Source organism: Kryptolebias marmoratus, linkage group LG3 (genome assembly GCF_001649575.2).
Source record: "Kryptolebias marmoratus isolate JLee-2015 linkage group LG3, ASM164957v2, whole genome shotgun sequence".
NCBI lineage: Eukaryota > Metazoa > Chordata > Actinopteri > Cyprinodontiformes > Rivulidae > Kryptolebias > Kryptolebias marmoratus.
The window spans coordinates 5,253,459-5,268,724 of NC_051432.1; the positions used below are offsets into that span (position 1 = coordinate 5,253,459).

Genomic DNA, 15,266 nt, shown 5'->3' on the forward strand with positions numbered 1-15,266 from the left:
ACATTTTCCGTGAAGATTTGTGCAGAAAAATGCAGCATAAAAAGAAGGCATTCCTGTATAGATAAGCACAAAAGCGGAGCTGTATTACTATCGTAAGATGGCGACGTTTTTAGCTCATCCAAAGTCACGTGATGTCATGTCTATCCATATAAGTCATTGGCTCCCACCTTATCAAAACAAATACATTTAGAGCCCCCCCCACATGTATTAATTGCGCTTTCCATTAAATATTACATCTAAATGTGGTCGCACTGTTTCAGGGGTGCCACTCGTACAACTTTAAAATCAGTTGTTCTGTTCGGAAATATTCAGCTGGTAATATTAATTTTAGTATGCTAAAGGCAGCTGTGAGAGGGGTCCTGACAGCGGTGGAAAACACGAAGAGACCACTTAGCTTCCCTTATCAATACCGGACTTTTTTACTGTGTGTATGCTTCAAGATTGCATTCTGAGAGCATATAAATAGATTTTCCTTCCTACATGAGCCTTTTTCAGTGGAAGAAAAATTAGTTGTTACTGTTGAAGCTCTCGTTAAAAAGGGCAGCAGATCAATAACATATAGAAAATCAATAATATTACTTGATTTATTCACACTTATAATTTATCAATCTCAACGACTGAAGGCTGAATCCATTCTTTACAAGGAATTCTACACTATAACATTTATACCATTAAATGAGACCATATTTGCTTTTTAAAATCGTTTTTTTTTTAAAAATACAATCAGAATCAACAAACAGTACAGCAACGCAACACAAAAGTAAAATTAATACTAAACCGTTGTGAATAATATTCTGAGTTTAGGATGAGGTAATTACATTGAATTATGTGAACCTAAATTGAACAGTAATATTTATTTAACAATGATTTAACAAGATAGTATTCTGAAGAAATAACTAACCCATTATGATCTACAGGAAAACCTTGATTCTAAGTTTATCTAAGATAAAAAAAAACATTTTTGAAAAGGAAGTTTTAAGATTAGGATCTAAGTTTTAGGATCTTACATGTTCAAGAATTTGGACAGATCAGACTACCTTTGCAACACCTGGTGAATTTCTAACAGGAAGTGTTCAACCTTTAACAGGTGGGAATTGTATAAATGTAAACGAATGATATTTCTGATATTTCTTACTAGTAGTGACACACATTGTGGGTCCATTTGAACGTGGAGCTTACAGCTGCTTTAAACAGACACCAAAACAAGGTGTTCTGCAAAGGGAAAGGCATGCACCAACTTGGACAAAAGACTGGATGGAAGTAACTAAAAAGATGTTTGAACTGAAAGAGGGTCAACCTGCTTTTCTTCATGTCTGAACATATTTTGAGTGAAATGAACACCAATGCAGGACCCTCTACATGAAGCTTCTTTTTTTTAACTTTTATTTAACATGAAAAAAAATCTGATTCAGAATCAAAATCTTGTTTGCAGTTGCAACATAAACATAAAGAATTACAAGATTCATGCAGTTCCAGGTCTTAAAGTCTTAGATATTTGAAAAAGAATTTACATGTAAAAATATCTTGTTATTAGTCTTATAAAGAGAAACATGTTTAAAAACATCTTTATACTGATGTAAATCTCTTTGTAAAGGACTAAATTCTTCTGAACTGGATCTTCTTTCGGCTGTGCCCTTTTCAGGGGTCACCACAGCAAGTCATTGTTGTTCATCTAACTCTGTCTTCTGCATCCTCTGTCCTCATTCAAACTCCCTCCATGTCCTCTCTAACTGCATCCATATATCTCCTCCGTCTTTTTCCTGGCAGCTGCGTCTCTAACATCCTTCTACCAATATAGCCACTGTCCCTCCTCTGCACATGTCCAAACTGTCTCAGTCTGGCTTCTCTAACTTTATCTCCCAGTCCTTCAACCTGTGCTGTACCTCTGATGACCTCATTCCTAATCCTGTCCATCCTTGTCCCTCACAAGGAGAACCTCAACATCTTCAGCTCTGCCACTTCCTGTTCTTTCTCCTGTCTTTTTGTCAGTCCCACTGTCTCATACACAGGTACTCTGTCTTACTGTGGTTGACTTTCATCCCTCGTCTTTCAAGTGCATACCTCCACCTCTCCAAGTTCTCTTCCACCTGTTCCCTGTTCTCACCACAGATCATGATGTCCTCTGCAAACATCATAGTCCACAGGGATTCCTGCCTGACCTCATCTGTTAGTCTGTCCATCACCAGAGCAAACAAGAAGAGGCTCAGAGCCGATCCTTGATGCACTTCCACTTCCACTTTGAAGCTATCTGTCCCTCCTACAGCACACCTCACCACTGTCCTGCTGTCCTCATACATGTCCTGTACCAGTCTAATATACTTCTCTGCCACTCCAGATGTCCTCATGCAACACCACAGCTCCTTCCTCTGCACCCTGTCTTTTGCTTTTTCTAAATCCACAAAGACACAATGAAGTTCTTTCTGACCCTCTCTGTACTTCTCCATCAACAACCTCAAAGCAAAGATGGCATCTGTGGTGTTCTTTCTTGGCATATAACCATACTGCTGCTCACAAATACTAACCTCTTGTCTAAGTCCAGCTACTGCAACTTCATCTGCCTTGCCTCCTAGAGGTGGTCAGAGGGCTCGGTGGTGCTGGTGTGATGACAGCCTCACTTCTGTCAGTCTGCCACAGGGCAGCTGTGGCTACATTGTAGCTTACCACCATCAGTGTATGAATGTGTGAATGAATGGGTCAATGATTTTAGTGTAAAGTGCTTTGGGGTCCTTAGACTAGATAAAGTGCTACACAAGTGCAAGCCATTTACCATTTACAACTCTCCCAAATCTTCATCATGTAGCTCATCAACTTAATTCCCCTGTAGTTGCTACAACTCTGTACATCACCCTTGATCTGAAAAATTGGCACCAACACACTTCTCCTCCATTCCTCAGGCATTTTCTGACTCAAAAATGCCATTGAATAATTGAGTAAAAAATCTCAGTATCATGTCTCCCAAACATTTCCATACCTCCACAGGTATGTCATCAGGTACAACTGCCTTCCCCCTTCTTCATCCTCTTCAGAGCTTTCCAAACGTCATCCTCACTAATCTTTTCCACTTCCTGGTCCACAGTTTATTTCTCTTTCATTCTCTTCATTCATCAGCTCCTCAAAGTACTCCTTCCATCTTTCCATCACATTCTCCTCACTTGTTAGAACATTACAGTTTCTACCTTTAACCTTTAAGTCTAACCTGCTGCACATCCTTTCCAGCCTGATCCCTCTGTCTCACCAGTCGATACAAGTCCTTCTCTCCCTCCTTAGTGTCCAGCCTTTTGTACAACTTGAACACCTGTTTTGCCTTTGCTACCTCCCTGTTTGCCCTACATTATATGTTATATTCCCATCTACTCTCTTCAGTCTTCTCAGTGTGCCATTTCTTCTTAGCTATCCTTTTCCTCTGTTTTATAATTTACAGTGAAACTGTTTTCTGTGTGGATTCTCGTGTGGGAGTTTAAACTTGCCTTATGGCTAAATCTTTTTCCACAAAAATCACACGGAAATGGTTTGTCTCCTGTGTGGATTCTTATGTGTGAGTTTAAAGATGACTTCTGGCTAAATCTTTGTCCACAAACATCACAAGGAAACGGTTTGTCTCCTGTGTGGACTCTCTTGTGTGAATTTAAAGATGACTTTTGGCTAAATCTTTGCCCACACACATCACAAGGAAATGGTTTATCGCCTGTGTGAATTCTCGTGTGGGTGTTTAAAGATGACTTTTGGCTAAACCTTTGTCCACAAACATCACAAGGAAACGGTTTGTCTCCTGTGTGGACTCTCGTGTGGGACTTTAAACTACGCTTTAGGCTAAATCTTTGTCCACAAACATCACAGGGAAATGGTTTGTCTCCTGTGTGGACTCTCATGTGTGAGTTTAAATACGACTTTTGGCTAAATCTTTGTCCACAATCATCACAAAGAAACGGTTTCTCTCCTGTGTGGATTCTCATGTGGGAATTTATGGAATGCTTTTGGCTAAATCTTTGTCCACAAACGTCACAAGGAAAGGGTTTCTCCCCTGTGTGGACTCTCATGTGTCTGTTCAGGTCTTTTTTGCTGGTAAACCTTTTATCACAGTCATCACATTCAAACAATTTTGGCCTTGTCTGGACTTTCCTGCATGACTCTAAATTATCCTTTGCTCTAACACTTTTTTTATTACCCAAACAGCTTGAAGAGCTTATTCCTGGATGACAGGTCATGTGTCTCCGAAGAGACCAATTGTTGACATACTGCTTACCACACTCAGAGCAGCTCAAAGATTTGTTGACAGTGTTTACACCTGACTCAGCAGCCCTGCTCTTCTTCCACTCCTTGTTACCATATTTAGTTTTTGGCCAAAAGTCCGACAAGTTCTTCAGCTGAGAGTGAGGATTGTTCACATCCTTGTCATCTTCATCAACCTCACTGAGTTCAGTCTCTGAAGAGCTGGAACAGTCTTTGTGAGCATTTACATCAGGGTACCAGGTAGTTTCTGCTCCTCCACAGTCCTCTTCATCAGCTGCTGCTTCCATCTGATCAGCTGAGCTACTGGTTGGAAGATATCTGTCCTCCACTTGGTGCTGATGAAGCTGTGAGAACAGAGGCTTCTCGTCATCATCTTCACTCTTCAAAGGAACTTCAGTGACGTAAACTGCGATGACATCAGTCTCCTCCTTCACGCTGAGTTGGTCTCCCTCCAGACTGGTCCAAGGCTCCTCCTCTTCCACTTTTATGTTGAGGAGTTCTGGGTCTTGCTGGTCCACACCGGGTCTCCATTCTTCAGGAGCTTCTTGTTTAATCAGCACCATCTGTTGAACATGTGGAGAGACCACTGCAACACATGCACATTAAGGACATTACCTTTACATTCACACATATATCACTTGTGTTGCTGCACGGAGTAAACTGGATTCACTGCTTCACTGTTGGTGGAGATATTTATAAAGGCTCACCTGTTATACTGGTGAGATGTAGAAGATAGCTTAATTTCAATTCCGTTTATTTATTGTGGGCCAATTCACAACAAAAGTCATCTCAGGGCACTGTTCTAAAACATTCACATACATTAAAAAATGCCAATCAGTAAAAGTTATCTGTCTAAGGAAGCCAACAGATTGTGTTGAATCTTCACTTCATCACAATCTAACATCCTTAGCATCACCTTGGCAACAGTGGAAAGGAACAACTCCCTTTTAAAAGGAAGAATCCTTCAGCAGATCCAGGCTCAGGATGGGAAGCAATCTGCTTCCACCGGCTGGGGTTAGAGAGGACAGAGAAGAGAAACAGACAAACACAAAATATTAGCAAATATTACTTAATGTTGAAAGACTGTGATTAATTACTAATAAAACTCTTATAGGAATTCATTAGCTACAGAGCACCATCTAAAAACTATGAAGTTAAAAGTAATCTTTACTATCTGTCTCAAGTGTCTCATGGTCTGTATGTGTTGATCTGGGACAGATCTGGCACCCACAGAGCAGACAGTGAGGGTGTGAATCTGAGCACTGACTTCTCCTTTAAAAAGTAAAATTAATATTTTTCAAGTTAAACATCAATGATTAAAATAATATATTTTTTACAAGCATTAATAAAACAAATGTTAACATGAACCACAAAATGTTGTAATAGCACTTTTTAAAAATCAAATATTACATCTAAACGTGGTAACACTAGTTCAGGGGTGTCACGTGTGGCTTACATATTAATATTAATTCATAATTTTAGTATTTATGAAAGTTCTTAAAGCCTGTAGTTACAGCTGAAGGCCTTGCTGTTCAAATAGGTACAATGAAACAGCGTAACAAATATATTGTAAATAAATTTTCTCAGACAAAACCAGCGAAATTATGTTGCCCGTCACTTCAGATTCATGCGTTTATTTATGCGACACCTGACTGAATACTCGGCGCCTGATTATGACGTAGAAGTGGTGTTCAAAATGTTAAAACACCGCGCTGTCATTCATCGTGTGAGCGAACGTGTCAAACACAACCATTGTATGGTAATTTGGGTTTCTTGTTGTTTTGAAAGGTAACACAGAAACATTAAATGTTCCTTCATCATTTTGTTAGCATGCTAAGCTACAAACATAAACAAGTTCTGGTTAAGAAGCTAAATCCTTTAGCTCGCTGAAAACTGTAAGTAAACTATAGCTAACATCGCCACACTTGATGGGAAGAATGAAACCGTACGAACCCTGAATTTACAGATGGCTTTTGGGGTTGAAATGACCTCTAAGATGTTGCTATGTCGCCCATTTTCCAAACAAGACAGCTCCTTTTCTTAAGCGCAATATTTTCCGGCTGAAATCACACCACTCAGGCCGGTCAGTCTCAGGTCCTTTCCAGGGTCAGACACCGGAAAGAGTTCTGTTCACGCACCGGAAGTGCACAAATAAAAGCACAAACAAAACAGTTTTATTAAAGCCTAATTATTTATGGTATATAGATTTATATTCTCCACATAAAAAACCTGAAACTTTGTTTTCATTGATATATTGGGGATTAACGAAAATACATTAACAAACAGACTGAATCAAGATCATGTAAAAAAGAACAAGGCAAAGTTGACAATTTCAAGTTGTTTTTAAACAAAATAAGCATTTGAACATTAATATACAAGATAATTAATTTGAACTTATACAATTACAAAAAATGAATAAATATTAAACTGTAACCAACACAGTGCAAAAGTAACTGAAGTAATTGTTTCATTTACTTTACTATTCACCATCCATCCAGCCAGCCAGCCAGCCTTTGTCACTCTTTCTAAAAACAAAATAGTTTAACACACTTTAGGTGGACCAGGAATCCAAGCCCTTCTCAGATCTATGGAAGAAAACGTTCTATAGTAAGAAAGAGTTTCTCGATTCATTACTGGAACTTCCAGTCTGAAAAGACTACTCGCCCATCTTCTGTCTGGTGCTGCTACCCCAGCAGCTGGCAGAAGAGAAGACGCTCTCTACAACAGACCTGATATGCAGCATCTTGCTGGAAACGCTGAAGGACTTAAGCTTCCTCAAGAAGTACAGTCTGTCTTGTCCCTTGCTGTAGACAGCTTCTCTGTTGCATGTCCAGTCTTTTGTCCAGGTGAAGCCCAAGGTGTTTATGGAGAGGGTGCGAGGACTCCCTAACAACGTTTAATGGCCTTTTCCTACAGCGGCTCTGGAAGAGTTCTTAGATGGAAGGGAGGGGAATTCCGATGATCTGTAGGGCTTTTTTTCTGACTGGAAAGCTATGATGAGATGCAGTGTGTCACAACGCCCTTCACCACACTCCTGAGGAGTCAGGTGGAGAGACAGAAAGTGCTGTCTCTGCTGGGCCCATTCTGTGATTGTCGAAACATTTCTGTTCCAGCCCAGGTACTGTGAGATCTGCACTCTGAGGAACTTCATGTTCTCCACTGCCTGACCTCTAATACTAAAAAGGGGGGTGCTCAAGTCATGAACTTCGAAGTCAACGACCATCTCCTTATTTTTTCCACTTTAAGCATCAGGTTGTTGTCCTTGCACCAACTCTCTAGATGTTAAACCTCCTTTCTGTAGGAGAGGAGTCTTTTTGTTTTCTATCCGTATTACCTTGTGGAATATAAATGCTTTTTTTTATTTTAAGTGTCTTTCATGGGGACTAGAACATGGCTCCTTCTCTCTGAGGGAAGGATTGCGGATTGTTGTGGAAAATTTTTACAATATTAGCCAAAAAAGGTAATCAGTTAATATAGGTTAAAATTAGAAACAAGCTGTCTTTCCGTTACTGTTTTCTCATCTTGTTAAAGGTGATGTTTAGGCAGTATTTTTGGAGTTGAGACACATTTTTAACAAACACCTGGGTTTTTGCTGCTTATTGTTTCATTTGTCTCCCTCCTTTAACAAACTATTAGCGTCTGCTTTTGTCATTGCGTTGTCTTCTTTGAGAACAAGTTGTGGTGTAGACCAGGGGTGGGCAATCCTGGTCCTCGAGGGCCACCATCCTGCATGTTTTACTTGTTTCACTGCTCCAACAGACCTGAGTTGAATCAATGGCTGATTAACAGGCTTCTGCAGAACATGAAGAGGTGATGTAACCACTGAATCAGGTGTGTTGGAGTAGGGAAACAAGTAAAATCTGCAGGATAGTGCCTCTCCAGGACCAGGATTGCCAACCCCTGATGTAGGCTGTCACATTGGAGGACAAACAAGAGTTCCTTTTAAATAATTTGTTTATTTTGATCCATTTTCTTTTTGCTCATAAATGTAAATTTGCCAAAAATAAGCCAATATTTACTGTTTCACAACAACGTGGCCTTTCTAAAAGATTCTTTAAAAATATGCAACTCACAAAAATCACTAAGGCTTTAAAACAGTTGCGAAACTTTCTTTTAATGTGGCTCGTGCTGCTATTTAGGGTTTTAACATGTTGATTTTGCGTAATGTACTAGTGTGGCTTTCACAGTTTATGTTAACTGTTTCTGTTCTTTGTATTATTATAATCTGCTCAAAAACTGTAATGTATCTGTACATAGGCCTGTACGATTTAGATTTAAAAAAAAAAAAAGTTATGGTGTAGAGACGCAACAGCGCCCCCTGTGGACACGTTATAAAACGTCAAATGCCATTAGAGACAGGGGCGCGTGAAAGTTCAGTTTGGTCCAATCAGTTTTCAGAGGAGGTGGCGCTTATTTTTCAACAGTTGTGTTGTCATGTTCTGACCAGCAGAGGGCGCGCTTACCAGCTTTTATCGTCACATTGAGCCTGTGAGAGGGGGGAAATACTGCACTCCAATGACGGTTTTCTAACCTTTTTGGTCTCTGATCTCCTACAGAATGCTATATTAGTAATTCCTTTCCTTATAAATATCTAATAGCTCTATTTTTTTGTCACACAAAGGTTCAATAATCTTAAAAGAGCAGAATAAAAATGTTTAAAATCTGATTTGTGTATCCATACTGAAGTACAGAGAAAATTACCTTTAACTATGTTTATATTTTTATATTTTGCACAGAGAAATTATGTACAAATTCTTTTTTTTTTTACAGTATTAGTGGCACAGAATTTATCTGAAAATTAAAAAAAAATTAAATGTGTACATTTTCAAGAAGCTGTCTGCTTATCGACAGGAAAAGCATTCCTTTAAAGGGATGCATATCGCCCACCAGAGTTTTTAACTAAGATCATTTTATGTTGAAAAAAACATTTTAGCCCTTCTGGTCACATTTGTATAATAACATTATGCACAACTGGATCCACTATTGTAGGATCTCCTGCAACCTGTTAATGACTGAAGTATAAACACCAACCTGTAGCTCAGTATCTGTAAAAAATGAGTTTGAGACATTTTTGTGTTGGCTGCGGTCAATTGACTGTGGCGTCCATCTTGAACTGGTTTGTTTTTAAAAGCTAATCAGGTGTAGATGTACATCCAATGATTACATTCTGAGTTTTATTCAAATGTGTCCACTCGTCATGTACTTTTCTGATCACTGATCAAAGTACTTTTCAGTTCCATAACCATCTACAAAGATTATATTACTAGACCAAACGTTCCCCACCTCCTCTCATTCTTGGGTCTTGAAGCCAGCAGGACCTGGATCATGGACATTATCAGGTTGCATTTTTTAAACCAGAGTCTGCGCAAATAACCTCTACTGGGACCAGCTCATGGGGACACAGTTCAACTTCCGAGACCCCTGAATGGAGTTCAGCACCATAATATATGTCAGTGTCCAAAACTGGGTGATGTGTTTTCTGGAGCGTGCGTCACCACCCTCTTATCATAATCTAACCCTAATAAAAGAAAACGAGAGTACAAGGTGTCATCACGAGAGCGATCAAGCAGAGTTCCTTGCAGTAAACTCCCGACAGGCCAGGAATCCTGAGCTGCACACATAAACATGGCCCTCGAGGAAAATGTCCGTGGTCCTATTATAGACTGTGCCCAGAAAGCGCTGACAGAAAGAGTTACAGCAAAAGGACGGACCACTCGGAGTATGTCAGTACCAATTTATTTAGCATGTGTTGGAAGGACTCTCAGCTACGGCTGGATTACGTCTCAACATCTGTGAAGCTGACTGAGTTGTAGCCATTTATGTGTTTGCCAAGATCTCAAATCAGGTTGACTCTAGATGTTCATCCAGTAATTACTTACTGAGAAGAGGATTAAAATAACATGGTTCATGAAAAACACGCACACACACACGTAGGCAACTACAATTTTGCTTGCCACCAAAAAGCTGTCAATAAAGACAAAGATAATCACATCTCGGACATGTCATACCATCTTTTCTCACTTCTTCATGGAATCACCTAAAATAGCAAACCAAAAATCACAACATGTTTTGATATTTAGGAGACGTGCATCTTTATTTAATGTTGTTGTTCTTTTCATTCTCTCAAGACCAGAAATTTCAGTTCAAGGAGTTGAGCAATTTAGAGAATTGTTTCCTAAAACAAACTAAAACTAAACAAAACCAACCAGGAAATAGTTCAGCTGTTCTAGCAGGAAAAACTGGAATCTACCAAAAATGAGTTGGAAACAAAAGATAATTAGGAATAGGATTTTAAAACAGATTCACACATAACATTGTTTTTCTTATAATTAGAAAAATTGACATTAACAATTTAAGGCCTAACATTCCTTAAATAAATGCATACCCCTGCTGCCATTCATGCTACAGTTTTAGACTAAAGATCACCATATATTGTAGCTGTTTTAGTCTAACTTTTGAAAACTTATTACCCAATTTCATGCAATATCGCAAGATGTCACACTCAGAGTATGTGATGTATATGACTCTCAGCTACTACCACACCAAATTTTAGCTCAATAGCTGACTGATTTATAGTCATTTTTGTGCTGGCTAAGGTTAATTACCTACAGCATCCATCTTGAATCGGGTTGACTCCAGAAGTTAATCAGCTGTAGAGGTACATTCAATCTGTCATGAACGGGGTGGAAGGAGGCGAACCCTGAGCGCAGACTCATGTTGGTAAAAAAACTAAATTTATTTTGAAATAAAAGGCAAACCCAAAACAAAGGCTGACGTGGCAGCAAAATCTAAACTAAATACAAAAACATTAACTAAACAAAACATGAACAGACCTGAGACAAGAGATTAACCAAAGGGAGACGAGGAGGCACGAGCAAACAGGGAGGACGGCACATCAGGGAGGGAAAGAATGACAATGAACCAGCAGATAGTGAGAGAAGTGACCGGGTTTTTAAAGGCAGAGGATGATTAGTGGAAGTGGGCACAGGTGAGAAGATTAAGGAGCTAGAGGCAGGTGTAGATGGGTGAGAAAAGGGAAGAGAGAGAGTGACTGAGGAGAAGTGAATGGTGGCTGAGGCACAGGGAAGAGACAACTAAATAACAAACTCAAACTGAAATATGAAGACAAAACATAATACAAAAACCTTACATCCTAACACAATCTTTACTTCTGAAAAGTTTCATTAAAATTTGTGCGGTGGTTCATGAGATATTTTGCTAACAGACGAGTAGAGTTGACTTCAACAGTTAACGCTAAAATCTTAGGTCCAGATCTTGCAAAAAGAGCATCACTTAGATTGTGTGTTGTGAATAAATCGCTGCCACGTCCACGCCAAAACGTAGCTCAGTGTCTGTAAAACTGACTAAATTATAAACATTTTTGTGTTTTCTAAGGTCAGTTGACTGTGATGGCCATCTTGAAATTGGTTTCTTCTAAAAGATAACTAGCTGTAGACGCACATCTACTGATGATTTCCTGAAAGGCTCAGTAAAGTCTGTCGAGTTGTTCCTGACATATTTTGCTAACAGACAGGCCGGGGTTGACTCCCAAAGTTAATGCTAAAGTTTTAAACAAAGATCTTGCTCGATCCTTTAGTGCTCAGAATATGTGTTGGGGATCATTTTCAGCTGCTACTACTACTACTCTAATCAGCTGTAGAGGTACATCCAAGGATTATTTCATGGAACTTTCACTTAAATCTGTGCCCTGGTTTATGAGATATTTTAATAACAGACAGAATTGACTCCAAATAGTTAAAGGCAAAATTTAAAGGAAAGATCTTGCATAATCTGTTTGCGCTCAGAATATGTGTTGGGGATCAGCCTCAGGTACGACCACCTTATATTTTAGCTCATTATTTGTAAAACTGGCTACGACATAACCAATTTTGTGTTCTTTAAGATCAGTTAGCTGTGGCGGCCATCTTGAATTGGGTTGACTCCAAAAGTGGGTCGGTTGTAGACGTGCACCCAATGATTCATTTCTGAGAGTTTCACTAAACTTCGTCCAGTGGTTCATGAGATATTTTGCTAACAGATGGGGCGAAAAGGAAAAAGCTGCTCACATATTCACCCCTGAGACGTTCAGTTTTTCTTTCTTTTTTTGTTTTTTCTTTGTAGGTGGGTTTGACACGTTGAAGATGCTGAGAAGATCCTTACAGTCACGCAGTGAGAGAGGAGGACTGATGGCGGGACAAAGGGAGGGAGGGGGTATAAAAGGACAGAACCGAGGAGGGGGGCGAGTCAGGCCAAAAATATTTTGGGACAACCACACAGGATACTTTTACAAGCTTTGCAGGTAGGTGCTACCTTTGAGTTGTTTCACATCGAGATGTTTGGCTGTAGGTTACGCGAGCGAATAAAACTGATTGGATTTGGAAAAAAAACAAAAAAAATTCACTTTTACAACTTTGGAAAAACTCAAAGTTGATTTAATTGGACTGCGAACTGATTATTGCACATTTTAAAGCTCAGAGCGTTTCCCAGGATTAAATGCACAACTGTCCTTGAGAACAACAAAAATAAAAAATAAAAAAAGAGAGAAGAAATACTCTGTATTTGCCCCCTATCCGCAGCCATTTAGCAGCTTTAGGAGAACAAAAACCCCATTCATGCTTCTGATTTGGACATAAATTATACAGAGCATTGCTGAGGTTGCATTACAGACTCACTACGAGAGCAACCGAGGTCATGTTTCCGATTGGTAATGAGATGCCCTTGGATGAAGTGGTTCTTGGCGCGAAGCCATGAACTCAAACAGGAGAAACGTCAGGAAGATAAGACTGTTTGTGAAACTCTCACAAGCCCCAAAATGACAAAAACCAAAACTTTTTTTTTTATTTTCTTGTTTTGCTTTAAAAGGGCATTTTAGTCAGTAAGTGCGTGCTCTGAAATATATTTGTCATTGTTGGCTTCTGTTCCCTCAGATCATGGCGGAATTCGATATGATCCTGAAGCACTGGGGTCCAGTGGAGGCGGATTACTCCACCTATGGAAACCTGGTTCTGACCCGGTCAGTGGCTCTGGAAAGATAAGCGTGTCCCTGTCCTTGTAGGTCACATAGTTCACGCAAAAAGTGAACCCAAAAATGACTTGTAGAGAGCTTCCTCTAATGCCAGGTTGGATGGTGTGAGTGTTTTCTGGATGTTTTTATGCCTCATTTCGCACCTCGTTATAGTCAGCGGTGTTAAAACACCAACGTGAACGCAACAACACCATCATTACCTTTGATATCTTGAACAAAATGTGGCTGAAATTTGACCAAATGCACAGATTTTCCATAGAGTCAACAGAAAATGGAGCAAGTTGGCTTTATGAAGGCAGAGATAAGAAGAAAGTTGAGCAGGTGTATTTGCTAAAGTGGTCGCTCGGTGCATCATCTGTGAGTTTTTTGTGTCAAAACGGGAAAAGTTGCAAAGCCAGGACTGGCGACGCAACGTCTCTCCGACGTCAGCCCCGACTCTCTCGGCGCGTTCTGCTAACGTCCCGTTTTCCTTCCCAGCTTGTTTACCGAGCACCCGGAAACCCAGAAGCTGTTCCCCAAGTTCGTCGGCATCGCTCACGGCGACCTGGCCGGAAGCGTGGCTGTCTCCGCCCACGGGGCCACCGTGCTGAAGAAACTCGGCGAGCTGCTGAAGGCCAAAGGCAACCACGCCGCCATCCTCAAGCCTCTGTCCAACAGCCACGCCACCAAGCACAAGATCCCCATTAACAACTTCAGGGTGAGGGGTTGTGTCTTGGCGAATATTCTCCTGCTCTGCTTGGTGACCCCACCCACCGGGTATAAAAAACGCAGCGTTTGAGGATTTCTCTCTGTGTTTCCTTCCCTTTCAGCTGATTTCCGAGGTGATCGTTAAAGTGATGGCGGAGAAGGCAGGCCTGGATGGCGCCGGCCAGCAGGCCCTGAGGAACGTCATGGCTGTGGTCATCAGCGACATGGACGCCAACTACAAAGAGCTGGGCTTTGCCGGATAAACACCGAGCTCAAGAGTCGTCCAGATAATCTTTTACTTGCAAGAGCTTTCTCATAAACACTCTCTATAAGTAATCAAACTGCTGATGATAGCTATCTTACTTATTTACTTACTAAAAAAAAATCATACAAACCTGTTTTATTAGCAGGATTAGAGTGCTCATCTGTGTTAAATCAAATAGGTTTTCAAGATTTACAAAAATATTACCTGAATTCTTGAAGAAAAAGAAAAAAAGGGGATTCTTATTGCTTTAAATAATTGTCTGATTTTACTAATAAAACCCTTGCTGTTCACCGCTCCTTACTTTTGGTCTCTTTGTTTTATTTGTCAACATTTGCAAGAATCTGAGTATTTCTGACGGACCTTTGACGGGTGTCCGTGCAGCTACTGCCTGACATTTCAACAAACCTCTACGCTCTTAAACGACGGCTTACTTTTCTAATGATCTAAGGTGACAAAACGCCAACCTTTTGATGTACAAGCTGTATAAGAAGAGTAAAGAAAAGAGAGATAAAAGGAAACATAAAAGCTGCCGACAGTGGCTGGTTAGGGTCACCATGGTAACCCCACACCTGTGTCTCTTACACAGCACTCTCTGAAGGCAGGCGGACAAAAACAGAGTAAAAAGTAAACCTCGAATAAACAGCCACTGTATAAAAACTGTAAGTTGTACTGAATAATTTTCTGAATTGTAAGGGCGGACAGCTATAGTCACGAAACAACCGTTTTTACGTATCTACAGTGTTTTAACTGAAAAAAAACACTTTAATTCCAGTTTTAAAACACCTAGCTCAGATCAAATGGAAGTCAATGAGAGTTTGGATGACCACGCTCTGCATTCTGCTGTATCTATTCTATATTATTTAGACGCAGTGAGTGAAAGAAGACAAAAACACCTTCGTTTTGATGAACCCACTACGCAAGAAGACTGACATACGCAGAAATAAGAAGAGTTTGTCAAAAGATTCGAGAAAGTTTAAGCAGCTCGAAAGTTGGAGTGCGTGCCATCATCGAACTCTGCATGGATCACTTTATGGCAAAGCTTCAAACTGTGATTGTAGT

At 40.1% G+C, this 15,266-nt stretch overlaps 2 protein-coding genes across 2 annotated transcripts; one reads left to right on the top strand and one right to left on the bottom strand.

Annotated features, from left to right (window-relative positions):
• Positions 1–6,359, bottom strand: LOC112451061 (the record flags this gene model as incomplete). Its single annotated transcript, XM_037974789.1, has 3 exons — positions 6,184–6,359; positions 4,244–5,239; positions 1–53 (listed from the first exon to the last, which is right to left on the bottom strand). Coding segments are annotated over exons 2-3 (603 nt in total), but the record flags the coding sequence as incomplete, so codon positions are not given.
• A 6,076-nt stretch (positions 6,360–12,435) lies between these two features.
• Positions 12,436–14,507, top strand: mb (myoglobin). Its single transcript, XM_017430450.2, has 4 exons — positions 12,436–12,529; positions 13,158–13,243; positions 13,733–13,952; positions 14,065–14,507. The coding sequence occupies exons 2-4, from the start codon at positions 13,161–13,163 to the stop codon at positions 14,203–14,205; spliced, it is 444 nt and encodes a 147-aa protein (XP_017285939.1). The 5' UTR covers positions 12,436–12,529; positions 13,158–13,160; the 3' UTR covers positions 14,206–14,507.
• Positions 14,508–15,266: the final 759 nt, after the last annotated feature.